The sequence below is a fragment of the Panicum virgatum genome, chromosome 7K (assembly GCF_016808335.1).
Source record: "Panicum virgatum strain AP13 chromosome 7K, P.virgatum_v5, whole genome shotgun sequence".
NCBI classification, from domain to species: Eukaryota; Viridiplantae; Streptophyta; class Magnoliopsida; order Poales; family Poaceae; genus Panicum; species Panicum virgatum.
In genome coordinates this window covers 38236029-38263078 of record NC_053142.1, presented here as the reverse complement: position 1 = coordinate 38263078, position 27050 = coordinate 38236029, and the positions used below count along the sequence as shown (strand labels likewise).

At 45.6% G+C, this 27050-nt stretch overlaps 5 protein-coding genes across 7 annotated transcripts; 3 read left to right on the top strand and 2 right to left on the bottom strand.

Annotated features, from left to right (window-relative positions):
• The first annotated feature begins 1588 nt into the window (after positions 1 to 1588).
• On the top strand, positions 1589 to 7749 carry LOC120642379 (eukaryotic translation initiation factor-like). Its single transcript, XM_039918877.1, has 9 exons — positions 1589 to 1898; positions 2455 to 2526; positions 3517 to 3612; positions 3784 to 4011; positions 4530 to 4627; positions 4747 to 4834; positions 4955 to 5305; positions 5377 to 5625; positions 6324 to 7749. Exons 1-9 carry the CDS (start codon positions 1746 to 1748, stop codon positions 7353 to 7355), a joined length of 2367 nt encoding a protein of 788 aa, XP_039774811.1. The 5' UTR covers positions 1589 to 1745; the 3' UTR covers positions 7356 to 7749.
• Positions 7750 to 7996: 247 nt separating this feature from the next.
• Positions 7997 to 10407, top strand: LOC120642592 (enhancer of rudimentary homolog). The gene is made up of 5 exons (XM_039919186.1): positions 7997 to 8159; positions 8247 to 8336; positions 8927 to 9020; positions 9831 to 9951; positions 10047 to 10407. Exons 2-5 carry the CDS (start codon positions 8334 to 8336, stop codon positions 10138 to 10140), a joined length of 312 nt encoding a protein of 103 aa, XP_039775120.1. The 5' UTR covers positions 7997 to 8159; positions 8247 to 8333; the 3' UTR covers positions 10141 to 10407.
• A 693-nt stretch (positions 10408 to 11100) lies between these two features.
• LOC120642414 (probable folate-biopterin transporter 2) lies at positions 11101 to 14068 on the bottom strand. 2 transcript variants are annotated; one of them, XM_039918921.1, is made up of 5 exons: positions 13418 to 14066; positions 13073 to 13332; positions 12881 to 12976; positions 12623 to 12793; positions 11101 to 12167 (listed from the first exon to the last, which is right to left on the bottom strand). In XM_039918921.1, exons 1-5 carry the CDS (start codon positions 13782 to 13784, stop codon positions 11463 to 11465), a joined length of 1599 nt encoding a protein of 532 aa, XP_039774855.1. In that variant the 5' UTR covers positions 13785 to 14066; the 3' UTR covers positions 11101 to 11462. The 2 variants fall into 2 exon arrangements, with proteins under 2 accessions (XP_039774855.1, XP_039774854.1); XM_039918920.1 differs by having other exon boundaries at positions 13073 to 14068.
• Positions 14069 to 15765: 1697 nt separating this feature from the next.
• On the top strand, positions 15766 to 18079 carry LOC120642501 (protein CHROMOSOME TRANSMISSION FIDELITY 7-like). 2 transcript variants are annotated; one of them, XM_039919061.1, is made up of 7 exons: positions 15766 to 16002; positions 16177 to 16441; positions 16523 to 16615; positions 16799 to 16873; positions 16985 to 17257; positions 17397 to 17449; positions 17782 to 18079. In XM_039919061.1, exons 1-7 carry the CDS (start codon positions 15944 to 15946, stop codon positions 17915 to 17917), a joined length of 954 nt encoding a protein of 317 aa, XP_039774995.1. In that variant the 5' UTR covers positions 15766 to 15943; the 3' UTR covers positions 17918 to 18079. The 2 variants fall into 2 exon arrangements, with proteins under 2 accessions (XP_039774995.1, XP_039774994.1); XM_039919060.1 differs by having other exon boundaries at positions 15782 to 16002; positions 16961 to 17257.
• Positions 18072 to 21882, bottom strand: LOC120642412 (cell division control protein 48 homolog B-like). The gene is made up of 12 exons (XM_039918917.1): positions 21618 to 21882; positions 21472 to 21516; positions 21262 to 21317; positions 21015 to 21164; positions 20827 to 20934; positions 20436 to 20535; positions 19899 to 20177; positions 19661 to 19830; positions 19294 to 19422; positions 18872 to 18968; positions 18706 to 18783; positions 18072 to 18629 (listed from the first exon to the last, which is right to left on the bottom strand). The coding sequence occupies exons 1-12, from the start codon at positions 21780 to 21782 to the stop codon at positions 18315 to 18317; spliced, it is 1692 nt and encodes a 563-aa protein (XP_039774851.1). The 5' UTR covers positions 21783 to 21882; the 3' UTR covers positions 18072 to 18314.
• Between the last annotated feature and the right edge of the window lie 5168 nt (positions 21883 to 27050).

Below are 27050 nucleotides of genomic sequence, written 5' to 3'. Positions count from 1 at the left end.
TAATAAATGCGTAGTACTAATTTTCTAAACTAATTTACTACTACGTAACTACAAACTAAAGTATCATTAAACTCCTACTTAAATGGTTCTACTACAGTACTAATTAAATTAAATTACTCACCCCTACTTAAATTACTCCTACTTAAATACGTACTACTTAAATGGTAAAATATATAAACTAAATGTACTAACCTGCAGATCACAAGTGCTGAATCCAGCAGGGCTTCGCCGCTTCCCTTCTCCTCACCCCTATCTTTTTTTCTGGATTTTTGGTGGAATTTTCGGGCTCAAATGAGGAGGGATGGGGGGTTGGATGCTTATATAAGGGGGTACCCCGGTCGCCCGAGGGGGGGGGGGGGGGCGACAGGCCCCCTGTCGCCCGCGGGGGGGGGGGGGGGCGACATGCCCCCCAGCCGCGCCCGTGGGCGGGGCCCAGTGGTCGCCCGAGGGGGGGCGACATGCCCCTTTTTTTTCCAGAGACCTCGTTGCAAATTTAAAGAAAAAAAATTACACTTAGGGCCTGTCGCCCTATGGGGGGCGACCGGAGGTATTTTTGAATTTTTTCAAAACGGACATATTTTTTTTAAAATTTTGATTTTTTAAATATATAAAAAAGAAAAAGATCCGGGCCTGAAAATGCGGTGGGCTACTTCTGGACGGATTTTGGGCCGATGGTATATATTTTGGGCTCGACGGGAATAAGGTTGAAGCGGCCCGGGCTAGGATAGAATAGGTGTACCAACATTTCGGTCCATTTCAAGACTAGGAGCGTGGTTTTAGTTTTTCTTTTACTTCGGTCCATATATGTACGCATTTCTGGAAAGTGTTTGGGCAGGCAGAATTCTTGTATGGGTGTGCCATGGAGATTCTGTGTATTCCTCTTTTCCAGCCGGCTTCTGTGTAGGTACATGTTTGCTCATCTAAAAGATCAAGAATTCGTATTCAAAATAGCTTGTACTAACATAGAGTGTCCAACCGAGTTCACGTCAATCATCAAACTTGCAAATTCCACACACAGGTTCATTTTTTTGGTCAGATTCCATAGGTCGGAGAATTACCATTTTTATGATTTTCGTAAAATAGAAATTAAGATATTTATTGGAATTCATGATTTTTTTTTTCCGAATCCAAATCCTATGGGAACTGAAAACGGACTAATGTGGAATTCCACGAAATTCACATGTCCCGATTTGTGCAAATTGTCTAAACTCGACATATTTCCAGATAAAGAAAGAAGAAACTTAGTATTGCATGCTATATTCTGCTGTATTTTATTTTACTGTACGAGGACGTTACCGGACTTCGACTGAAGTACGTTCACTGTTGGAGACGACACAGCATCAGTGTGCAGCTGAAAGCGGGCACATAGCTGTAAATACCCCAACCTCACCTGCCTAGAACCGTCATTACCTACACCGCCAGAACTAGCGCCACCCGACAGGCGGGGCCCAAGCGCCACCCTTCCCGCAAAAACATTGCACGCAATCACGAAATTACCCTCGCATCCCGCAGGAAACTACGATACAGCCCCACAGCCCTAGCTCCCCAGATAAAACCCCACCTCCTCCCGTCGCCCACGCCCTCCCCTTGTCCTCCTCTCTTCCCCGAAAGAGAGGTCGCAGACGGAACCCTCCCACCCTCCCCCACAACCTTCGATTCCTCCGCGATTTCCCCCCGCGCGCTCGCCGATTCCTCGATCGAGCCCCGCGCGATTCGCTTCCTGGTCGGATTCTCTCGCCCGAAGCATGCAGCCGGATCAGCCTGTGATCAGCTTGCGCCCCGGCGGCGGCGGCGGCCCGCGCGCCGGCCGCCTCTTCTCCCCCGCCTTCGCCGCCGCTACCTCCGGCTCCAGCGACTTCCTCCGCCCGCACGGCGGGGGCGCCTCCGGCATCTCCAAGGTGAGGGGGGCTCGATCTGGGGGGGACGTGTCTGCTGTCCGTAGCTGGTTTGATTGGTCTGCGTCAGGGAGGGAGGCGGAGATCCGGGGGAAACGATCGGATCTCGTTATGAGGGGGCGGTGTTAATTGTAGAGGGGCGTCTCTTGGTGCTGCGCGCTGTTTTGTTGTCAGATATGGTGAGATTTAGTAGCCGTCACGCCATTGAATGAGGTTTTATGAGGTGCTGATGCGTTAGCAAAGGATTGATACTCGTTGCTGGGAGGTGATTTGGTAGATTCTGACCCATGGATGCTCGTGCTCTTGGGTTTCCATCTTCAGGGCTTCACTTGCCCTTATATGTGGTTTGTGTGGGCAAGATATTATGTGGCTAAGTTGTTAGCTGAACCTGGCTTTGCGTGTCAGTCTACATATGGACCTATACTTAGCAGGACGCAAGGATTTTTTTTACATTGTTTACTTTTTTTTGGGTTGAGTTGTCAAATTTATTTATAGCAGGAATTATAGTCTGCTGTTAAGTTCAATTAGCAAACTTTTCAGTGTTACCCTTGTGGTGCAGATTGGTGATTCACATTTTGAGCCGCGAGAGCGTGTTCGCTATACAAGAGATCAACTTCTTGAGCTCCGTGAGGTACTTGTTACTTAATGTCAATGCTTCATACTCAGTTTCTGGATTGATGAGATGTGTCATTTGTGTTTTTTTTATGGTAGTCATTTGTGGTTTTAATGGGAAGTGCCTGTAATATGCACCTTGGCATATCTGAAAATAGCAGAAATTCTTGTAGAATATTCTTACAGTAGTTCTATGACAAAAAGAGCATATATGCATGGAAAATACTACTTCCTTTTGCATACCACTGTGAGTATTTTGCATTCAAATGGCAACTTCAGCAGGGAACGGCGTGAGGGATGTGACCTATGTTAGGTCCATAAGATACCACATCTTTTAGTGTTCTATGATTCACCTCCGAATAATGAGTAAAGTCTCTAGAATGCCATAAAATGGTTTTAATAACCATTTCCATTAGAAGTGCACTTTCCTATTGTTATTAGATTCTGTTGAGCATATTGCATGGAAACTTTTATTTCTCTGAAAGTTGTATCCTGGAGATAGTGCCGTATCCAAAGTAACATACATTTCTCAACTGAGAGAGTAAAACTCAGGATGGAGGTAGAGTCATTCACAGTACACGAGGGTGAAGTTGCACATGTTGATGTTAAAAAAGTATGTTAAAAAAGTTGTGGAAGGACACCTTTTAGTTGATCAAACTTCTTCTGATCATTATTTTTGGTAGCTTCTAATTTGAATTTTTTTAGGCCTTAGTTTTTTCCCCAGTACGGATAGTTTTAGTTTGAAAGGATGACAACTGAAAAGGCTGGATGAGTCTAGATATTGATGTGCTATCTTTCTTTTTAGAGATAAGCATGCAACAGCTCTGCCAATTTCAGTGACTGGTTAACACTTCTTTGGAAAACATTTCATGTGACACTGGATAGCTTCACGATTATAAGTAACTGTGAGGTTGTCATTGAATGCATCATGCAGTATGTTTAGTTGTTCTACTGCTCTTCTCGATATTTTATACGCTTCGACACTGATTGCAGTTCTTCCTCTTGACAGATTGCTGATGTGCCTGAGGGCATTTTAAGAATCAAGCAAGAGATTGATACAGAGCTTCATGGTGAAGATCAGAGCTGGCTTCGCAATGACTCAACTGTGAGCTTCTCGTTATCTTCAATTTACTACTTTACCATGTACTATGTTTAGATGTTCCTTGACATTGCTAGATAGATAGTTGACAAGATGTCGTTTTGCTTAAACCATAACATATTTCACTTCTGCACATTTTTTCTTAAGTCATGCTTAAAGTAGTTCTTTGTTATTCAGGTTCAAGTGCAAGCCCAAGCCCCAGCCCAAACACAAGCACACAATCGGTATGCTGAGGCAGATAACCGTGATTGGCGTGCACGCTCAGTACAACCACCTCCAGCTAATGAAGAGAAATCTTGGGACAATATTCGTGAGGCTAAAGAAGCATATGCTTCTGGTGGTAGGCATCAAGAGCAAGTTAGCAGGCAAGATCAGTTAAGCTCCCAGTTTGCTTCAAAAGCTCAGGTACCTTCAAGATAATGAGTACAAAAAGCCCTGCTTACTTTTTCTGTTCCAGTTTGCAATTCAATTATTTGTTGTTTTCCTTGCATTTTTTTTGGCTTTGGATTGAAACTGATTTGGTTATTTACCATATATGCAGTTACTCAGTGCTTATTGGCTGTGACTCCTTTCGTCAATTTTATTAGAACAACTTAATTCTGCTGAAAATTATGTCAATATTGGGTCATTTGATTTACCTCAATAGTTGGCATAGAAATGTTTCATTAGTCTATTTGATTATGGGTATATCTTACTCATGAATGTTGGGCTTGTAAATGACACAAATTTGTGCTGCAAACAAATTGGAACCAAAACAGCACTGGCACGAAGTCAAGTAAACTGGAAGCCCTTAGTCTTATGCCTCAAGACCATATATTAACTTAGCTTGCATGTACGTGGAGCGGGCTAGCCTTTTGGCACATCTGTCTGTTATTTTAATGTACTTCAGATCATCACTTTTCTGTTATTTTTTCAAATTGCAGGTTGGCCCTACAGCTGCTCTTATTAAGGCTGAAGTACCTTGGTCAGCCCGAAGAGGCAATCTCTCAGAGAAAGAAAGAGTCTTGAAAACTGTTAAAGGGTAGGTTATTCCTTTTTGATTGGTTATTTAAGGGTGATGTTTATTGGTCTTATCTGCACAATAAAACTTTCACAGTTCTAGTTTATCCATTTGTTGTTTAATTGCTCTTGATTGTGCAGTATACTGAACAAACTTACACCAGAGAAATTTGATCTACTCAAGGGTCAGCTAATGGAAGCTGGAATCACTACTGCTGATATTTTGAAGGTTTGTTTCATTCTGCCTAGAAATTCTCTTACGTGTGGGAACTTTCAGCACTAAGTATGCCATTACCTTTTTGTTGCCTTCTGTTTTCTGACATTTTGCTATCTTGTGCTTTCAATTCAGGATGTTATTTCTCTCATATTTGAGAAGGCAGTTTTTGAGCCCACCTTCTGTCCTATGTATGCTCAACTTTGTTCTGATCTCAATGAGAAGCTCCCATCATTCCCTCCTGAAGAACAGGGTGGCAAAGAGATCACATTTAAACGTGTGCTATTGAACAATTGCCAGGAAGCCTTCGAAGGCGCCAGCAGCCTAAGAGCTGAGATTGCAAAATTAACTGGTCCTGACCAAGAGATGGAGAGAAGGGACAAAGAACGGTTGGTCAAACTTAGAACACTTGGAAATATTCGGCTAATTGGTGAGCTACTCAAACAAAAAATGGTTCCTGAGAAAATAGTTCATCACATTGTTATGGTACGTATCAGGAGCCAACAGCAGTACCTTCATTATTTAGTGAACTCTTCTAATCCATTTTGCGTGCACAGGAGTTGTTGGGGTCTGGGCCTGATAAAAAACCATGTCCCGAAGAGGAGGATGTTGAGGCTATCTGTCATTTCTTCAATACAATTGGTAAACAGCTTGATGAGAACCCAAAGTCTCGGCGAATCAATGATACTTACTTCATCCAGATGAAGGAGCTAACAACAAACCCTCAGCTTGCACCTCGATTGAGGTTCATGGTTCGCAATGTGATTGATCTCCGGTCGAATAACTGGGTGCCTCGACGGGAGGAGGTAAAAAAAAATCACTGAACTATGTTTTAGCTATTAATTGGGTTTGCAATGACGTATAGCCTTGACTGCAAGCATGCCTAGGTTCTGTAATCTTGATATGCCACTTAGATTGCAATGAAGCTAATGCTTGATACCTGATGTTAAGTGCTTACAATGTTACTCCTCCATTCTCTATTGATAGTCCTACTTCACCTTGACACAATTACCAAGAAAAAGCAACCTTACTTATCATCTAATTAATGTAACACAAGGCTTTTTGCTAGTCCTCCAATGACTTTGCTAGAAACTCCTTGTTACTAGTGCTATTTATTGTCATGGTCCTTATCAAGAGCAAATAGGACTATCATTTGTGAATATTTTAATTTTGGAAATGGGACTTTCAAAAGAGAATGGAGGGAGTATGTCATATTATTATTGACATATCACTTTACTGAACATTCTTGATGCCATATATTGTACTCCCTTCGTTCCAAATTATTAGTCGTTTTGGCTTTTCTTGGTGCATAGTTTTTGCTATGCATCTAGATATATATCTTGTCTAGATGCATAGCAAAATTGATGTATCTAGAAAAACCAAAACGACTAATAATTTGGGACGGGAGGGAGTAGATTGGTAAAAAAACATAGCAACAGTATTCTATATCACTGTCAGTTCCCTTGTAAAATTATTCTAAGATCTATGTGTTTATGACTTTCAGATTAAGGCCAAGACAATCAGTGAAATTCACTCTGAGGCTGAAAAGAATCTTGGTTTGCGACCTGGAGCAGCAGCAGTCATTAGGAATGGCCGTAGTTCACCAGGACCCCTTTCACCTGGAGGTTTTTCAATGAATCGGCCAGGAACTGGAGGTATGATGCCAGGGATGCCTGGGTCAAGAAAGATGCCTGGAATGCCTGGATTAGATAATGATAACTGGGAAGTTCCGCGTTCTAGATCAATGCCAAGAGGCGACCCACTTCGCAACCAGACCCCATTGCTTAATAAGCTGTCAACAGTTCACAAGACATCATCTATTAACTCCAGGCTTCTTCCTCAAGGTAGTGGAGCAGCACTAATTGGCAAGAGTGCACTTTTGGGAACTGGTGTTCCAGCATCTCGTCCTTCCAGCTTTGCTGCTGGTCCAACACCAGCTCAAACCACGCCATCTCCAAAACCGTTAAGTGCAGCTCCAGCCGTTGCCCCGGTCCCTGATAAACCAGCTAGTGCTCCCAAGGGGAACTCTGCTGAGCTTCAAAAGAAAACAGTGTCTCTTCTTGAGGAGTATTTTGGTATACGTATTTTGGATGAAGCACAACAATGTATTGAGGAGTTGCAGAGTCCTGGTTACTACCCTGAAATTGTTAAGGAAGCTATCAATCTCGCCCTAGATAAAGGTACCAATTTTGTCGATCCTCTTGTTAGGCTACTGGAGCATCTGTACACAAAGAAAATTTTCAAGACTGAAGACCTGGAAACTGGATGCATGCTGTACAGCGCTCTGCTGGATGACATTGGTATCGACCTTCCTAAAGCTCCAACACAATTTGGTGAAATTATTGCTCGTCTGAGTTTGTCGGGCAGCTTGAGATTTGAAGCTGTGGAGGAGATTTTAAAGAAAATGGAGGATACCTTCTACCGCAAGCAAGTTTTCAACGCTGTCATGAAAACCATGGAAACAAACCCGTCAGGTCAGGCTGTCTTGGGTTCACATGCTGCTGTAATTGACGCATGCAAAAGCCTTTTGGAATAATGTTTCTCAGCAGTTTATGGCCCATATCAACTTTCCTGGATGCTGTATCTAGTGCTGAGGCAGCATCATGTATTCTCTTATAGTTTAGGTGTCCGAGGAACTCGTACCAAAGATGTGAGGGACAGCTAGTTTTGAGCTGTATAATTTTGCGAGATCAGATGAGTGTTGATTATTGTTTCGACGACAATGAAGGGAAAGAAAGAAGCCATGGATTTTGCTCTTGGGCGGCCAGCTTAATTTGCTGGAGCCTTAGATGAACAAGGCTGAATGTGATGTTTTTGTGTCCACCTCATAATGTTGTTAGTTCTTTTTCTGTGACTACACATTTTGTAACATTGTACTATGGTTTTGGAATATTTTGTCGGTTACAATATATTGCGTTACTTAGGAGTCAGTATTTGGTCTCCATAGGTGGCCGCTTTAGCCTGTGATGATGATGTGCTATTTCGTCCAATTTCCCTTCAGTTAACCTTGCGATGTTCGGCTGCATATGCACACGGCCTTCCGCTTTGATGATGTAATTCCGTCCCTCAGCTGGATAATTTGCGAGTAAATTTTGAACACTATCTTAGTTACTGTAGTTTAATACTCCGTAGAATTTTGCACACTTTCTTATCGGCTTATAGGTGGAAAGCTCAGGTGCCATTTTAGTTCAGACCTTTCATCAGACTGGTGGCGCATTTGCATACCTTCCTGCGTTGCTCGTACGCAACCTTCCCCTTCCCCGGTCGGTTAGCCCCACTTTGCCCGACCGTTCAGCATTCTAACAGGTGTAGGGGAGATCGGCAGCATTCGTGCTCCTTGGTAATCTAATCTTACCCTTGATCGTGCTCAAATTCTTGCTGCACTCTCCCCTTTTCACGACTAAGCAGACCGTTCTTGGAATTGCAGCGGGCTGCCTGCAAATTTGCTTGCTAGGGTTTGGTCGGTGGACTGTGGGCTCTGCAGGATCCCGGAATTGCATCCGCGCCGAGGGCCATGGTACGACTATCTAATCCTGCTGCTCCTCCAGTGGCGGCGCCCGGGCTGTTCTTGCCGTTGTTACTCTAGCCGTTTCTTTGGTTGTTAGTGGAAGCTTGCACGGGTAGCGGAGGCAGCGGGAACCGGTGTTGCCTGTGAGGCGGCCGTGACCTAAGCAGCCCTTGTTGGCCCTGTACTCGTGGCGGCCGCGATGCTTAATTAGTTTTATCATCAGTGAGCGTGGTTAGATGTCGAGTGGTTTGCTCTTCTGGGGGGATTTTATTTTCTGGTTGTTGCCCTATTGGATGGTTTTGACTGTGACCGAAAAGACTTACTGAGGTAATTATTCAGTTGAGAATGCCTGAATGTGCACCGCATAGTCTGAAAAGTTAGAAGTTTCACCCTTAATGCCTGTGGAAAGTGAGAAAAAGTGCAGACTGTTCTTTAGTGCTTACTCTTTGTGAGCCATTTTTTTCCCTGACGAACCTTTGTGAGCAATGTCATGATAACATCAATAGTGTTTCGCTCTTACTGTCCTCGCAGCAAGGTCTACTTGGTAACTGATTCTTTTTTAGCATAATGCCTACATATGATTCGTAAGGCTCTTGCAGGCGGGAAGGCATACCATCATTCTCATGCAACCATCGCAGAACAGAGCTACGAGGACATTTATGGATTTCGATTCAGTTAACCACGCACTGGATGGTATGCATCTTTGTGTTTCCTCTTATGATTGTTTAAAATGCTAATGTCATTCTAGCATTTACACTTTTCTTTTCTCTTCAAGGAATTACTTGCTTTATTTTCTCGGTCACCTTTCTTCATTCTTGAATGCTGTTCAATATTTTGAACCTGTAATTCACTTAATTTTTATGTTTCAAGCATCTCCTTCACGCGGTTACTGATTCGAGAATCATTGCATATTCTTTCCTTTCTCCAGCTATGAAAGCGGTTGTGCTACAGTGCTACTTTTTAGCTGTCAATGGTATATATGATATATCTACTAAAATTTCATCAGAGCTAGTCTATTTGCTTCAGTATTAATTGGTGTGACTTGGAAGTCAAGATTCCCATCTTCTATTCTTACTGCTTCTTAAGTAGTTGGATTTCGCATATAACAAATGCTGTTTACCAATTGTTGCATGGTGCGCTGTCTCTAATGGTTAGTCAACAAACTGTTGTGATCAAAACGTTAATGCTTGGGTTCTATTTTGTTGATTTTTAGTTGAAGAATATGAAACTTACATCGATTTCAATGAAGATATGTAGATTCATATATTCAACTGCCAAATGTGCTCCCTTTCCAGCAATTATGATATGGACTCCTGAGCTACCTTGTTTTTTATAAAAATTCCTCTAATATTCAACTTTGCCATATTGCCCAGGGCCTGTGATTTGTCAATTTTTCCATATTGCCATGTGGCCGTATTACTCAGCAGTTATATGGCTCATATTTGAGTTCTTTGTTATCAACACACATTTTTCTTCTTACCGTGCTGTTCTCTGAAATGGCAGGAATCTGTGGCCTCTATGAAAGGAAAATCAGGAACATCAACCCGATGGTCATGAACTTGACTTATGATATCAGTGACCTGTACAATTTCATTGATGGCCTGATCGACATAAGCGCACTGGTGTAAGTACATGTTTCTTGGACTTTCAGAGCATCAAAGCAGTAAGACGAAACAACCACCCCACATGGCGTGCTAAAACCTGTTCTGGCACTTGCAGGTTCGACGATTCCCTCCATGCTTGCCTGCCATATGACCGCCAGTGGATAAAACAGAAGCTGTTTCAGCACCTGAAGAGGCTGGCTGAACAGTAGAGCATGGTCACCGCTGGTTTTCGGCAGCGCACACGTCGAGGACGAAGGTGCCAGGCTGGTTCGAAATTCCTGGCATGTTGTGTAAAGGTCTATCTGGCACTCTGGCAGTGTAGTGTTTGACGTGAACCATGTGGTTTGCACGGCGATCAGGCACTGTATTGTGAACTGCCGAACAAATGCAAGCTTCCAGATGATCATCTTGTTATTTCTGAGTTCCGACTGACTGGATATCATGATGACTGACGGAGGTTGGGATTGTGAGGGTTATCTGTTGATTGTCAAAATTCTCAGGCTCAGCAAGAGCAAACGCAGCTGGGACTCAGATCCAGTCTTGGCCGTGTTCTAATGCTACTCCGATCCTTGGATCAGATCGCGCACGGGGAACTGGCACTGGCAGGGTTGCCCGCCGCGGTGTACGTGCAGGCGGTTGGCTCTGAGGCAGGTCCGCGCGCGGTGAGGGCGACCGGGACCACGACCCCTCAGGTGAAGTCGGTGGCTCGGCAGGCTACAACTTGTCATGTTGGCAGCCAGCGCCCCAGCGGCCGGCGCACGGGTCCTGGGACCGAGCTGCTGGCGCCAACGGCCTGGCCGCCTCTGCCTCCACCACCCGCCCGCCGGTGGACGGGGCGCTGGCGCTGGAGCTCCAAGACGAGTTTGCCTGGTCCGGGCGCTCGGCGGCTTGGCAGATGACGCCCTTGCATCTGCACCTGCAGATTTCCTCTTTCACTCGGCCTTTCATGATCCAGGAGCCCCATCACGTGCTGGATGCTCTCACGGCCTCACCTGGGCAACCATCCCAGATATCCCTCGCATACTAGTGAAGGGACACCGGAACAGTCACAGCGCCAAGCGACGTACTGTATGTACTACTGTTAATACACGGTTCAAGCGGCTGGACCGGGCACCACGGTCGCCAAAAGCCATCAGGCTCAGCTAGCAAAGCAAAGAATCGGAAATGACTTGGGTCAAATGCACAACTACAATTTCTGCTTGTTTATTATGGTGTGCAAAGAACATATACTCGAAACACTGGCATTCAAAGAATGGATTTCTATAACCGGAAGGAATGTGTTCAGTATGTCTAAATGGCGATAAGGAGTAATTGAAGTGCCTAAAACTGTGTATCAACAAGCTATGCTTGAGCTCAGTCAACTCTTGCTCATGACTGCTACCACCTATGTAACAGTGAAAATTCCAAGTCCCGCATTTCGGTACCAAATTCTCCAATTCCTTTGTTCGATCTTCGATGCAATGTCTTACCGTCTTTAACGGACTTGGGGATGAGTCATGGAATCATTTGCCAAATCATGGCACTTAACACATCATGAATCAATGGTCTGGCTCTTACTAACCAGCGGGATTGATTCCACATCATCGATTTCTGCATCAAGCATTTTGGTTCGTCCATCCTCAGCCACCATATTGGGAGAAATGCAGCCAGAATCTTCTTGAACGAGGACTGAGAATTCAACTGATCCTGCCCTCACAGCTTCTGTTGTGTCACATTCAAGCATCTCTGCAGGCAGGAGTGTTGAGTTCTGATCACTTTGAGGAACAAGAAACAATAGTGTCAATGGGACAAGCCTTGAAATGTTTCTAATCAAGACAGCGATCCAGAGGTTACTGAACTCCATTCGAGTCACATTCAGCATGTGCAGCAGCAAGCCACCCCACCAAGCAGACATCAGCAACCCGGCATTTTGTAGTGACATGAGTAGCGCGTAAAATGTTCCTTCGATGCCGGGGGAACAAAGCTTGGAGCAAAGCACAAGAAGTGGCAACCATTTGAGTCTGCCAACCATTTGGGAAATGCTGTTATCGATCATTGCAAAGAAATAATCCGGTATGCCAATTTTCAAGTTTAGCCTGGTCACCAATACCAGATCGAGCATTCCTGCCAGACTAGACAGCACTTGACCCCATAAAAGTATGCTGCGGAAAGAATAGTCCTTCAGAGCGCTTTGGTATAGCAAAACTCCAAGCAGTGAACCAAATGAACCAATTGCAAAGATGAGACCGATAAATCCCTGTACCGATGTAAATGTTATGTAAGTTCCTTTGGCAACAAGACATCGCCATAACAAGGTAGTAAGGTAAAATAATGAAATTTCAAGATAATATTTGAGCGAATTGACGGGTCATATTGTCAAACTTTTTTCATAAAATTTAAATTAATATTGACCTGACCATAACCATATAACATTAAATTTCATGTTCAGCTACGTAAAAGAAACCGTTAGTAACTTGCATATCTTGCTGCCTGGTAGTTTCTATCTACATGAAAGAAACCGTTAGTGACTGCATATCTTGCTGCCTGGTAGTTTTGCTAGACAATCAAAATAGTACCATATAATAAACATATGAACAAAATGTATTCAGCTGAAATAAAACCTTCCAATAAGGATTTAACGACCAACGGCTTGTAATTTCAGGTCTTTAGTCATTTCTATGAAATGATGATATATCTAGTAAGTGTGCTAACCTCAGAAAACCCAGGTCCAACCACATGGTCTGTGTACCAGTAGAACATTCCTCCCTGAATATCCAGACTCAAATTGTGAGAAACAAACATATATACACATGGCCGCCAGACCTCTGGGCATTTCAGTGTTGTCCCCATAGACCGAATCGCTTTGTAGAACTTTTTATGAACCTGAATTCAGCAAGATCTTAAGTGACATTACTCTCCATGGGTGCATCAGCAGTTCATGCAAACAGAAATGTTGGTCAGTTATCTGACCTGCTTGTAGTCAAATTCTGCAACGTGGTTCTCCTTCAGCAGGATCCCGGCCAAGAGCACCAGTATAGAGGGGATGCTCAACAGGCCAAGAGCACCCTTCGAACATCATGAACAGGACATATGACTCCATAATGACAGTCAGAGAAAGTATGAGAGACAAAGGCAATCAATCGTTTACGAGAAATGTCACACCTGAGAGCCCATTGAGTGAACAAGCAGGCCGCTAATGGAGAATCCAACCAATGCCCCAAGAGAGGAGCTAAACCCACACAGGCTTTGCATGTCGGAAGCAAGGGGCGGGTGCGTTATGCTGTTCTGAGCAACCAGGGCGTCCACCGTCACGTCGGCTATCGCGGCGCCCGCACTCTGCGCCGTCAGGGCTAGCAGCGCCGGCATGATCCCCAATCCGCGGTGCAGGGAGAGCATCAGCATTGACGACACGCCGACCACGCCTGCATTATGGCAAGACAAGGATGCAGAACCCGCTGGCTCGACCGGGCTGATGGTGATGGAACCAAGGAAGTTCAGATCTTTAACCTGCGAGAACGAAGTACGGGCGGCGGCGGTAGCCGGCGACCGGGACCACGTCGGTGAGCAGTCCCCAGAGGGGCTTGACGACCCACGGCGCGTCCGTGACGCCCTGGTAGAACTGGGCCGCCGACGGCTGCACGCGCTGCACGTCCTTCCAGTAGTACCCCGCGGCGACGCCGCCGACGGCGTTGCCGACGCCCTGGCAGGCGCCATAGACCGCGACGACCGCGAGCACGAAGCTCCAGTGCAGCTTGCGGGACAGCCGCCGCAGCCATCGGCAGGGGGAGGCGACGCAACTTTTGCCAATGACGCCGCCGCAGCCGGCGGCGGCGGGTTCTTGGAGGCGAAGGGGTCCGTCATCCTGGGGCTCCATCTGGGCCGTCTTCGCGGACGCGGATCTAGCGAGGAGCCGCCGCCGCAATCCGCTCAGAAATAATGCAGGGCGAGGCGATTGCTTGCTGGTGAAAAGCGAAAGGTGCTCGACGCGTATCCGAGCTCACTCAGCTCGGGGTTTGACCTCACTGGACTCAGCTGCTTTAGCACTAGCAGATCGTGATCTGCCATTGGTGCGCTCTGCAGGTTCAGGTTTGCCTGCGTCTGTATCTGCACCGCGTTTCAGCATTGGGTATGGATCCCGTTCTACAAAAGGTCGATCGATCCATCAGCTACCAGACGAACCGAATGTCTGGATCAGTGAATTGTCTGTTTGTCTGACAGGGTACCCCGTACAAAAATCTTCACCTCCCGTGCTGCTGCGCTGTCGCTGTCCGCTCCCGCGCATGACCGAGGCCGATTCGGGTCATCTTCAGTGAAGATGGGTCAGCAGTGGGTATTCTTGTTTATTCAGGCGTTTACCCTTTTTTTTCCTTCCTCTTAAATCCTTTTCATGTTTTCTTTTTTCTCGTTTGCAGATGATTTCGTGATTTGGTATTCTCTTCCAATACGACGAACGTTCTAGATGTTTTGTTCCTTTTCAGCCGCATCTTTTCCCCAGTCCAGATGTAAGGGTGTGTTTAGTTGATGAAATTTTTTGAGTTTTTGGTACTGTAACATATTTTGTTGTTACATAACAAATAATGTCTAATGGACTAATTAGGCTTAAAAGATTCATCTCGTGCTAATCAGTTCAACTGTATAATTAGTTATTTTTCAACTACATTTAATACTCCATGCACGTGTCCAAAGATTCGATGTGACGGGTACTGTATAAATTTTTTTGAAAACTAAACAGGGCCTAAATGCAAGCTTCTCTTCACAACATCTTCCCCTTTATCTTATTTCTTTAATAGGATGGCGAGCCCAAGGAATAGGGAAGAATTGATGAAAATTATACAAGAGAAGCAAACTTTCACCGGCGCAAAATTTTCTGCGGCAAGAAGAAATATTGACGGCCTACGTATGGTGACAAGTATGGTGACAACAACGAAGGACCCGAGAAATTTTCTACGGCAAGAAGAAATATTGACGGCCTACGTATGGTGACAACAACGAAGGACCCGAGAACGAGCCGTAGCTCGGTTGGCAAGCTCGCCAAGTGTGCGAGCGAGGGCGCCCGTGTACAGGTGCTCACTCCAGAATATTAGTTCCTTGTTTCGATTTAGATCTATGTGTACTTATAGGTTTGTTTGTACATGTGTAGTGTGAGTATATATATGAATAGATTCTACAACTGTACCTAGATGAGAGGCTTCAAAAAAACAACAAAGGACCTAGCACATGAGGTTTATGCATAACGCACATCGAGGTCCGTCAACTCTTGCACGTGACTTTTATAGTTTCGTAATTTTCTTTATATATAAATCTCGGAATTTCTGAGAGAGTAGAAGATGGCAATTTCTCTAATTTTTCAACAAAGAAAATGAATTGCATTCCAGGACGCCCCTATTGCATTCTACCAGTGGGTGGTGGTGACGGTGCTCTCAATTAGCCATCGGACTCAAAAGGGAACGGTGCTAATATCAAAACGGAAAATTGAAGACGACCCTGTTGTTTCCATGGGCCCAACACTTGAAACCGCAGCAAGCATCTTATTAGACCGTCCACAGTGGAAGGAGCAAATGAAGGAACAAATACACTGTTTGACACTGTAGATGCACTGTTTGGCACTGTAGACAAAAAGGACGTGGGAAACGAGGAGGGAGCAAATTTGCTCTTGCTCCCTCCGCTGTGGTCAGCCTTACTGTCTTGCTTGAGCATCCTCTCGTTTTGTTGCAAATGGGAAACGCGAGATTTGTGGTCTACTAGTCTAATGTACACGTTGCCTCAATTTGGGGCGGTCGTTTTGGCGCCGAATCCAACATCTAGTTTTCGCAGACCCGCGCGACGGGCGTCTCAATTCCTGTCCGTCCGATCCGCCCCGCGGTCACCCCCAGTACCACATCTCCACCGTCGATCCCCTCTTCGTCCCCAAAGGGCTAAACTCCCCAAGCGCCGCCTCCCGCCGCGACCGCCGCGCCCTCTTCCCCTCTCCGGCAGGAGGCAGCAAAGGGTGAGGGCGGACAACGAGAGCTCGTGAGAAGGCGAGGCGAGGGGATGCAGCCCAAGATCAGCGCCTTCTTCAAGCGGCAGGAAACGGCCCCAGATCCGAACAGGTTCGCCTTCTTCGAATTGATTAGCCTTGGTACCAATTCCTGCCGGATCCGAATCTTTGCGTTCAATTGCTGTGATGTCTGACAAAATAATGCGAGGACCAGATGCATTGGCACATGTGGTACGCGGGGAGAAGCAACTTGTGATCCCGTTCTCATTTCCACGAGTTTGCGCAGTGGCGGTGGCGAGGGGCACGGGCAGGGATGCGGCGCCGGCGGTGGCGGCGCGGCGGAGGAGAAGCGGAACTCCAAGGAGGGCGGGCGCGGAGAGCTTGTCAGCAAGAAGAGGAGCTATGCGCAGTTCCATCTGGAGCTGGGGCAGCCCGATTTCGTCCTCCACACCTGCTCCGTCTGCGGCATGATGTACGCCCGTGCGAACGACGACGACGAGAAGGTTCACAAAGCGTACCACAAGAGCTACTTCGAGGGAGTTCCGTTCAAGGTCTTGTTGCTCACTGGCTCTCTGCATCGTACTCTTGTTGCGTGCTTCTTTGGAGAGCGTTAACTAACCGATGAGCTGCAGGGCTGGCGAAATGAGACTCTGATTGCAAGGTCTCAAGGCGGAGACCGGGTAATTCTCGTAACTGATGAGAATTCTCATATGTGGAATAGTAAGGTACAACTCAACTGAACTCAATTCCTTGTGTTAAAAATGTTATAAGCACCACAATTTCTTAAGAAATGCAGGCTGTTAACCGTCCAGCTTTACTTTAAATGCCTAAGCTTAACTTCACAAAATGGGGATGCAGGTCGTATATATTTATGATACAAGTTATGTGATGCCAAACTAACATGGCAGGTCAAGGAGGTGATCACAGTGGTGGAGAAGGAGCTGGGATTTGCTGAAGGGAAACTCCTGCATAAACTTTGCAAGGTAATTACATACTATTAGTCCATTTATGATAATCTCTGCAGTACATTTGTCTTACTTGGTAATAAAATCATAATAGTTACTGTGTAGGTTTATCTGTACATATCTTGCCAGAGAATTGTGGGCTGCCTTGTCACTGAACCAATAAAAGCAGCACATAGAGTTATCCCGAGCTCCACAGAAGAAAGCCATAGTGATTTGCTGGCTAATAATAATGAATTGAGGAAAACGGATCATACGTTAGAGTTTGGCAAAATCAGCTTCAAGAGGGAAATCATAAGACGGAATCCTTCGGTCAAGAACAAAGGAGAGTGTCAGGATCCTGGTGCTATAATTTGTGATAAGGAAGCTGTTCCTGCGCTTTGTGGATTTCGTGCCATCTGGGTTGTACCATCCTCTGTTCTCAAGGCGTCGCCTAGGCGACGCCTAGGCGTCCATGCGCCGTCCACCGATTTGCGCCTTGCTCGCCTAGGCGTCCAGCCGCCCCACCTTGCTAGGCGTCCGCCTTACCGCCTTGAGAACAGAGGTACCATCACGTAGAAGAAAACAAATAGGCTCCAAACTAATGGATGTTGCAAGGTAAGACTATGTTTGATTTTTCAAGATGCGTATTTGCTCCATAAATTCTGTCTATTTACAAGGTAGCATCTTTTTTAATGTACAGCATTCCCCCATTGTGCCCACAATTCAGATCATTTTCAGGCATTCACCGTTCCGCCTAGCAACAAGATACTCTAGCAGACTGCGGCAGTTTGCTTAGTGATCAATGATCAAATTCTTTTATGCTGTATAAAGTATTGCTAGGCTATTTTTTTTATAACTCTTATATATTTTTTGGTGCCTTTGTTGAGCAATTTCCATAGACCGAGCTCCTCTCTCCTGATATTGACACTTCCATTCATCTGATGCAGAAAAACCTTCTGTGAAGGCGGGACTTTGGGGATCTCCCAGTTTGCTTTCTCACCCCCAACCTCCTCAGCGAAAGCACTAGCATGCCGCTACTGCAAGACCAGTGCATTCTTAGTCTATAAGGACATGGATGTATAAAAGATGTACACTGGAAGCCCCCCTCTGAAACTTTCTCCCCATTGTAAAATACTTTAATTTATTGCCACATCTGGAACTGATCTGCTTGTATTCAGTTTGACTGGAAACTACTGATGTTTGTAGCTTCTCTTTGCGACAAGTAATAACAGCTTCCTTGCGATATTCATAAATAAGTTCTCATGATCTCGTAAACTTACATCAATGCTGCTGAACTGACCATGTACAAGAAGACCAGTCATGTGTGCACAGAAAAATGAAACTGCAGCAGCAAAGTAACAATGCATTCTGTTTCCAAGAAAAATAAAGAACTGAAACTTTTCAAACATCAAATGCATTTTATGCTGATGTGGATCATCTAGAATATTCTTGCACAACAAAGTGGAAGACGAACAAAATCCTAATGTTTCCTAGCTGATGGATCATTGATGGCTGCATTTGAGTACTCATCAACTACTGCTTTTGTAAGGGAGGGTCTCAATGAACTTCGGGCAGTCTGGAAGTGTGTGTTACTAATGTAACGTGCAGATAGATCTTCCCTCAATGCTGCCATTCCAGCTTCCCTGCAAAGGCCTTCAAGATCAGCACCAGTGAACAGCTCGGTACACTCCGCGATCTTCCAAAGATCGACATCCTCCCCCAATTTCATTTTCCGTGTGTGGATGCGTAGTATCTCATATCGCCCTTCCACATCTGGCGGTGGAACATACAACACCTGCAAATCAATGGAAAATTATTGTTGGCGTCTATGTGAGCATGCTTCCATGAATGACAATCAAAAGTAAAGACACCTTGTCAAAACGCCCTGGGCGCATAAGCGCAGGATCAATTGCATTTGGGCGATTAGTAGCAGCCAATACAATAATTCCCTACAAAAAAAAAGAATAGCCTTCTAGTGAACACACGTGTAGATTTGATAAGTAGAATCACACAAAGCTATCTGCAGGCTAAATTTACCGTAGCCAATTCTAAACCATCCATTTCAGTCAACAAAGTTGACAAAAGTTTTTCTCCAACTGTGACACCACCACTGGAGTTCCCACCAGGGCCAGTTCTGCAAGATCATAGAAGTACCAATTTAAGCTATTTTGTAGTAAAATTCAGATTCAGTACTCTGAATCTAAAAGCAATGATCACGTCTGGAGTCCACATGAACCATTTATATACTTCAATAAAGAAAGAAAATCAGAGAAACCATTCAACAGGATTTTCTTTTTTGCACTCAAACTGTTCAATAATCCATATTATGTGTCGTGTAGCAGATTTCATTATTGTGGCAAAAGACTGGTTATGATAATCCATATCCATTTCTGTAAGAAATGACCATTCTGAAATATATATTTGTTTTTACTAAAATTATGCACCAATTGTCAGTGTACCTTTTGGGGGCAATTGTATCAGCCTCATCAAAAAATATAATGCTTGGAGAAGCAAGACGTGCCTTCTGAAATGTTCTTCGTAACAGAGCTTCACCTTCTCCAACATACTTTGAGTATAATTCTGCGCCACTGTGATAAGAGTATATGTGAAGAACCTAATGAGCATTGAGGAGCAAATTTGAAGGTACATTTGTTTTGTTTTTTTTTTGCTTTTTGCAGACTTCTGGATACCAGATATTAACTCAACAGCAGAAAACCAGTGCATTATGCTAGTCTGTTTTAAACATTGTGGGATAAATTTCTCTGTTCTTCGCATGGAGAGTGAGCCATTATTTGTATCAATATATAACATTGTTCTACGACAAACCTCAAAGAAAAGAAAGAAGCTTGAGAAGCATGCGCTGCGGCCTTTGCAAGGGTAGTCTTCGAGCACCCTGGTGGACCATGCAAAAGTACCCCGCGGACTGGTGGTATCCCAAGTTTGCCACATGCAGCAGCACGCTTGATGGGCCACTCAACAGCTTTCTGAAGCTCTTTCTGAAGCATGGGAAAAATAACAATAAAAATAGGTTTTCACTAGACGGAAGCTAAAACAGAAAACGTACCTTTAGATCTTTCAAGCCTCCAATATCATCCCATGAAACAATCGAAATTTCTTTGGTTACCCCTCTTGTTATGCTTGGACTTACCATAGATCTAGCAGACTCCCAGTCCTCCATTACTAGTTTAAGTACATTCTCACCCGTGTCCAACATTCTATGATATGCAAGCTTGGCAGCTTCTCGACATAAAGCTTCCAAATCAGCACCAACATAACCATTGCAGAATGCAGCAATCATTTCAAGATTGACATTTTCATCAAGATGTAGGCTCTTGGTATAAAGCTGAAGATAACGACATATGAAATTACACCTTATGTAAAGACATCAAGAACATGAGCTCAAGATTTCATAAAGCACGGGCATTGATATGGTGCCAATACATATACAAACAAGTGGTTAAAAGTCAATATTACATTTTTCTTCAACAGCGATTCTAAGCTACATGCCTAAATTGAACAGTAACAACAAAGGAGAACCACTAACAAAATCATAATTCATAAAGGAAGAAAAGGTCGCAACTTAAAAAGAAGAATCTATTACCTTAAGAATCTGCAGCCGTTCTTTAACTGTAGGAATGGTAACCTCTACCTCCGAGTCAAAACGTCCTCCCCTTCTCAATGCTGGATCAATAGCGTTCACCCTGATGAGATGACAAGCTGTTTGTTCAAGAAGAAAGACAATATCCACCACCATAATGCTTAAAAGACAATCTTAAGCACACTTATGCTTAAAAGACTATCTTAAGCACACTTTCTGTGCATTTGTTTCGGCATAGCATACTATAGTATGACATGCTCAAAAAAAACATACTATAGTATGACATGGACCTTGAATTATGCCAAATCATTGTTCCAGCAGGATTCTAAAACTTGGACCTTTAGTTATGCCAACAATTCTAAAATAACAAATCACACGTGTGGTATGCCCAGACCTGTTAGTCGACCCAACAACAACTATGTGAGGAAGCATCTTTGATGATTTCTTGTTTCCATCCATCAGAGTAAGAAGCTGACCAACAATGCGGGCCTCATTCTCTCTCCTGTGAAAGTAAATTAAGATCCCATTTTCAACAACATACGCAAAACAAAAAAGGAAAGAAAAAAGTTATGAAGAACCTGCCTATTATTGCGGCATGGACATATGGCATCAAGTTCATCAATGAATATCACAGCTGGTTTACCCCGTGAAGCCTGAGAATATGCTTCAGAAAAGGCTTCACGCAGGAACTTTTCTCCCTCCCCCACATTGGCTTTGTGTACAGAATATGTACTGTCAAGATGGGCACAAACAACACTTCAGGGTCATGTCTAAACATACGATGTACTGGTCAGCACTAAGCAGAAACACTTCAAAGTAAATATGGTACTTGATCATTATCAGGTGCGCATTGCATTCTCGAACAACAGCTCGAACTAGGCTTGTCTGCCAAAATAACAGCCACCATATAGTTAGCTCTTGCCAATTTTGATATCAACAAGTAAAATTAACAGCAAATTCCACATAAAACCAATTTGAGCAATCTACAGTATACGAAGATTTGTGATAGAGTTAAGACTAGGCATAGCAAATTCAGTACCTTCCCGGTGCCAGGGGGGCCGTGGAGCAGCAAACCTCTCGGCCACTGAAGAGTGCAAGCCGAACGGCGATTAGCTGACTGATTTACACAAAGCTGTAGCAGACAGTGACGAGGTCTGACGAGGGCAAGAGGAAGCGACACAGTACCTTGAGGCCGAGCTTGCGGGACTCGCGGGCGTAGAGGAACGGATACATCACGAGCTCCCGGAGGGCCTGGAGCGCCCCGCGGTTGCCCGCGACGGCCTCCTCCGCCCGCCACACTGAGGCCGACTTGCCGTTGCTCCCGCCACCGCCTTCGTTCGCCGTGCCCATCACCTCACCCCTTCGTGCCGCGTCGTCCGGTTTGCGCTCCGATGACGTCCGCCGGCGGGAGGAAGGAGGCGACGAGGCGAAGCGTTCGCTCGGGGAACGAACCCTAAACCTTACTCTTTATGGCCCAATACGAGGTCCTGCGCTGCCGCCGTATTTGGGCCTAAATGAAGTTTGGTGGACCATTTGATTTGGCCCCGTGTGAATGAAGGTTTTTTTTTTGGAAAGACCTGGACAAAATGGCCAGCGGGCCGTGAGTGGGGCCGCCATCGCTCCCCCACTTACACCTACCGAACTTTCGCCGGAGAACCGCCGTCGAACGTGGGCTGGGCTTTCACGGCGGAGCACGGACCCTTGTCCGTATCCGCACCCCGTCGGTGGACGTGCCATCGCCGCGCCGAACCAACGGTCGCGGACGAGTGCGGAGGAAGAAGGGAGGGTGGAGGGCCCCACCACCGCCTCCGTCGCTGCTGCGGAGGCTTCCGCCGGGCGCCGGTGACTTGGGCGGCGGACAGGCAGCGGGCAGGATCTGGGTGTTCCGCCCAACGGGACGACACGTGGGGTACCGATGGATCAGCAGCTAAACTGTACTCCCTCATTCAAAATTTAAATGTTCAAAAATATAGCTATATTTACTATGAGCATGAATTATGGTAATAAATAGCATTAGTTACAAAGAGATCCCAATCTCTTCCTACGATTTCCGCACCAAAAAAGACAGGAGAGCATGGCCACGTTATTAAAAAAAATTGTGCCCATCCATCTGGCGAACAACGACCGGCGGCTGGCCGAGGCCACACCCCGCCGGCTCCTCGCAGCGCAAGCCCGAGGCTCCTCGCGCCCCGCCGCGCGCCGCGCGGGCCCACCACCGGCCCAAGCTCCGGCCGCCTGGTCACAGCTCCCCGGAGCCGGATCTGATAGCCGCAGGAGAGAGATAGAGGGAGAGGGAGAGGAGGGAGAGAAAGGGAGGCCAGACGCCGAGGCCCGTACGCTGCCGCCGCGAGCTTTTCGCCGTCGCCCGTGGCCCCACTGAGCTCGAGGGCGCGTGGACTGAGTTCGAGGAAGGGGGCGAGGCGGGCCGGAGGATGGCCGGGGCGGCGCGGTGCTCGCGGCCGGGAAGGGAGGACGGCCGGGGTGGCGCGGCCTCGTGCCGCCACCGCCGCTACCTCCATGGCCGGAGAGGGAGGCGCTGGCCGGGAGGGAGGAGACGCCACGCCCCGCGCGGATCCTGTCGTGAGGAAGTTCCAGGGCCGCGTCCAGGCGCCCTCGAGGCCACCGCCGCCGCCATGGCCCCGCGCGGACCCACCATGGCCGCCAGGCGCCAGCGGCCGCTGCCCCTCCAGCTAGAATTGCTCCGGCCACAGCCCTCTTCTGCTCGGCAACGATGGGGAAGAGGAAGAAATGGGCGCCGAAGACGAGGAGCTCGCCACCGCTGCTCTCCTCTTCAGCTCGGTTCGAGGCCGAGTGCCGCCACCGCTGCTCTCCTCGTCAGCTCGGCTCGAGGCCGAGCGCCGCCACGCTCGCCTCTGCCCGCCGGAGCCACGAGCCGCCACAGCCTGGCCCTCCACCGCCAGAGCTAGCTCCACCTCGCCCGAGCTGAGGCCGCTGCCAGACGCCATCGCGCTGCCCCCTGCTCCCTCCGCCTTGCCCTGTGCCGCCAGCACATCCCCCCTCCGCTTTGCTCTCTCCCTCCGCCTCGTTCTCTCCCTCTCTCTTTTCTCTCTCTCTCACGCGGACAGAATAGAGGGGCCGTAAACCCGTGAACGTGAGGCAGAGCAGAGGATAAGCTGGCCATGTCAACGTGACCAATGGGAGCACGCCACCCGGATGCAGGTGAGGTTAACCCCCTTCAGGCTTGCCTCACGTGAACCACACTCAGCAACACGAGTTCACAGAATGGTTCACGAGCGGGTCCACAGAACAGTACCGGCCAGTCAAAGGCTCAGAGGCCACGACCGTCAGCAACACATGGGCCATTTCTCCTTTGACTCTAACTTGTGACTACAGCAGCCAATTAATCACAAATCCTTTGGAATTTCCATGTAAAATCATCGCGCGTATTGTGTTAGGAATTGAAATAATGTTCAGAGTATTTGTGGAAAGACAAATCGAACAGCTTTTGCTCCCTTTCTATTTTTGTTGCAATTATTTAAATTCATTATATTCTTGCAATACACCATATATTTGAGTTCACTTTACTCACACTAATTTAAATTACTTAAATATATACCACAATCAATTCAAATGTACCTTTAAAAATTGGACATTTAAATTTGTTTGCGTATGCAAAAAAAAACAATTCACTTGATAAGGTCCACAAATTCACATAGTAATCATCAAGTGCCTTATCTTATAAACATTTGTTCAAATGTAGGCAAAATTTACGAATTACTTAAGTAAATTTTACTTAACACTATTTAGTAGAACATGAGTGCTTAGCATATGAATAGGTTTTTCTATACCTATTAATCTTTTTCTTTTATGAATAAATCTGCAGAAACTAATTGTACAGTAAACCAATAAATAAATAATATATATTACGTCTTATCTAAGTACCTTAAAAAATACTGAAAGAGCATCTAGGCCCTAGTGGGTTTTGGAGCATTGATTGACAACACGATTAAAGGACTAACTTGTTTGCAAGAGATTATGAACAGTTATTTAATTATGAAATGTGTATTAAAAGAGATAGCTCAAGTATTGCAAGCAAGCGTGTTTATCCCATTGATATAATGTGTATGTGACAAGCAAAACAAGAAAAGAAAAACAGAGCAAAGTATTCATGATTGATATAAAGGCTCTAATATTTGCGAAGGCTTGTTTCGATCTATGATGGGATTCAAAGTGACAAGTAAAGATTTTGTGAATGAGACGTGATATGCTTATGCATAGTCTCAAATATAGAAGATCTTGTCATATGTGATAAATGGATGTTAACTTAAGATGCAAGCAAGCAAGGCAAAAGAGAATGAGACATGAGTTGATACATATATGATGTCTCAAATTGGAAGGCTTGCATATAAGATTAAATTGAGAATTCAAATTGACAATGAAGAATTCATGCATGACATCAATATGAGTTCAAGATGGACGGCTAGGATAAAGGTAGAGGACCGAGAGGCGTGTTTCAAGAGGCTACGCAAGCGACGGCTTGGGGGGAGCAAAGAAACCGATACGGGTCAAAGGCCGGAGATCCTAGAGTCATGGAGAGCTCTATGTTGAAGAGTGTCATTATTCAAGAAAAGAAGGTAACTTGTGAATCAAGGTGGATTTCATTCCTAATGCAATACAAAGATTCAAAGTCACTAGCTCAAAGTGGGTATGCTCAAAAGAAAGAAGATGTTGATGCCCTCACGGTATTGATCGAAGAAAAGTCGGCATGATCATATTATGAAGAAGCTCAAGTAATCGTGGAAATTGTATATTTCTTTTATGCACTTGAGTATAGGTATGCCCTACTATTAAGAGGGATGCAACATTAGTAGGTTAGACAATACCAAAAGTGTTCAAACCAGTCCCTAGAGAGTTTAGCCTAAGGAGTGAGAGCTAACTGTAGAAAACAGAGAGGGACCGGTCTAAGCAGAGTGAGCCTCCAACGGCTAGTTTTCAAAACCGACCGGTCTGACCGGTCTGGGGGACCGGTCTGACCGGTCTAACACTGACAGGGCAACGGCTAGTTTTGTGAGAAGGGGTATTTATACCCCATGACTTCACCCATTCGTGGGTGCTGATGCTAGAACATTTCAGAACATCTTGAGAGCCTTGTGAGCACTTGGAGAGTCCTCCCCAACCTCTCTTTGTGAGAGTTGCTTGATTCAAGGTGAATCTTTTAGTTGGGTTGAGTGAATCCATTCCTTGAGAGTCATTTGAGCAAGAGAGAAACATCCCAAGCTTTGAGCACTTGAGGTTGCGTTGGCCAACTCGATTGAAGCATTTGTCACTCTTGGAGCATCGGCTCCTAGACGGCTAGGCGTCGCCGGCTAGCTCCCAAGGTTGTGGACTTGTGGTGAGCAGCGGCAAGTTTGTTGCGGCTTCGATTGTGTGCCAAGAGGGCGCATGGTCATATAGTGGAGAAGAGGAGATAGCTTGACCTTGGGGTCACTACGAGCTTCCTCAACGGAGAGTAGGATTCACACGTGGGTGCACGGGGTGAATCCGAACTTCGGTCAAACAAATCACCGTGTCTTCATTGCATCATCTCTATTTCGGTTTGATTTACTTACCTTGCATTTATAGTTTTGAGTTTGAATTGTGCTTCTGCTCGATCTACTTGGGTGTGCTCTACTTGTGTGTAGGGACTTGTTTATATTGTTAGAAATACTCTGCAAGACACATATCCCAAGTTTCTTATAGGTTCAAGCTCGAGAGGGGACTTGTTCCTGCTGACTGCGCTGTCTGCTTGCATTGACCGGTCTAACCGGTCTGGTAGACATCGCGTGATCAAGATCCTTTCAATTGGTATCAGAGCTTTAGTCTCCGGATTGAAGCCTCACCGCTTGGAGAATCACCATGTCGACATTTTGCGAGGTACCGTTTGAGCCCCTTGGTATAAATGGCTCAAACTACATTTCTTGGTCAGCTCATATTCGTAATATGCTAAGGAACATGGGTCCTTCTTTTGAGCAAGCCATAAAGACTAGCATTCTACCTAAAGGATTTAAAAATTTGTCAAATGAAGAAAAGGAATGCTTGTTGTGTAATCATCGTGTAATTGACCTCTTGTTTGAAAGCATGGAAAAAGATTTTGCAGATTCTATACAAGAGGAGAATAAATTTGCAAAGATACGTCTTGATGCATATAGTCTTTGGAAACTTCTAGAGGCAATATGCGAAGAAGATAGTGACGACGAAGATCAAGAAGAAGATGAAGGGTTACTAGAGGAGTATATTACTTCAGAGAATCATACTCATCCTCTTGTAGCTTCTTCCGATGATCAAGGAAGAAAAGGAGCAAAGTCTGCTGGTTCCCTGTTGGAACCGGTCAGACCGGTCTGACCAAGGGACAGCGCAAAGAGAGCAAAAAGTGGTCCCGACGGCGATCAAGGCAAGCAAGAGCTTCATATGAGTCAACATCTTCGAGTGATGTTGATCACAAGTGCTTGACAGCCGAACTCGAGAAAGGAGATAACCAAGGAGTTGAGCAAGCAATGAAATTCAAAGAAGAGCTTGACAAGCTCAAGATCATCTATGCCTCCTTGGTAAGAAAATCAGAGAATTTATCTACTAACTCCTTGTGTCGGATTGACTCTTTAGAAAAGGAAAATCAAGTGC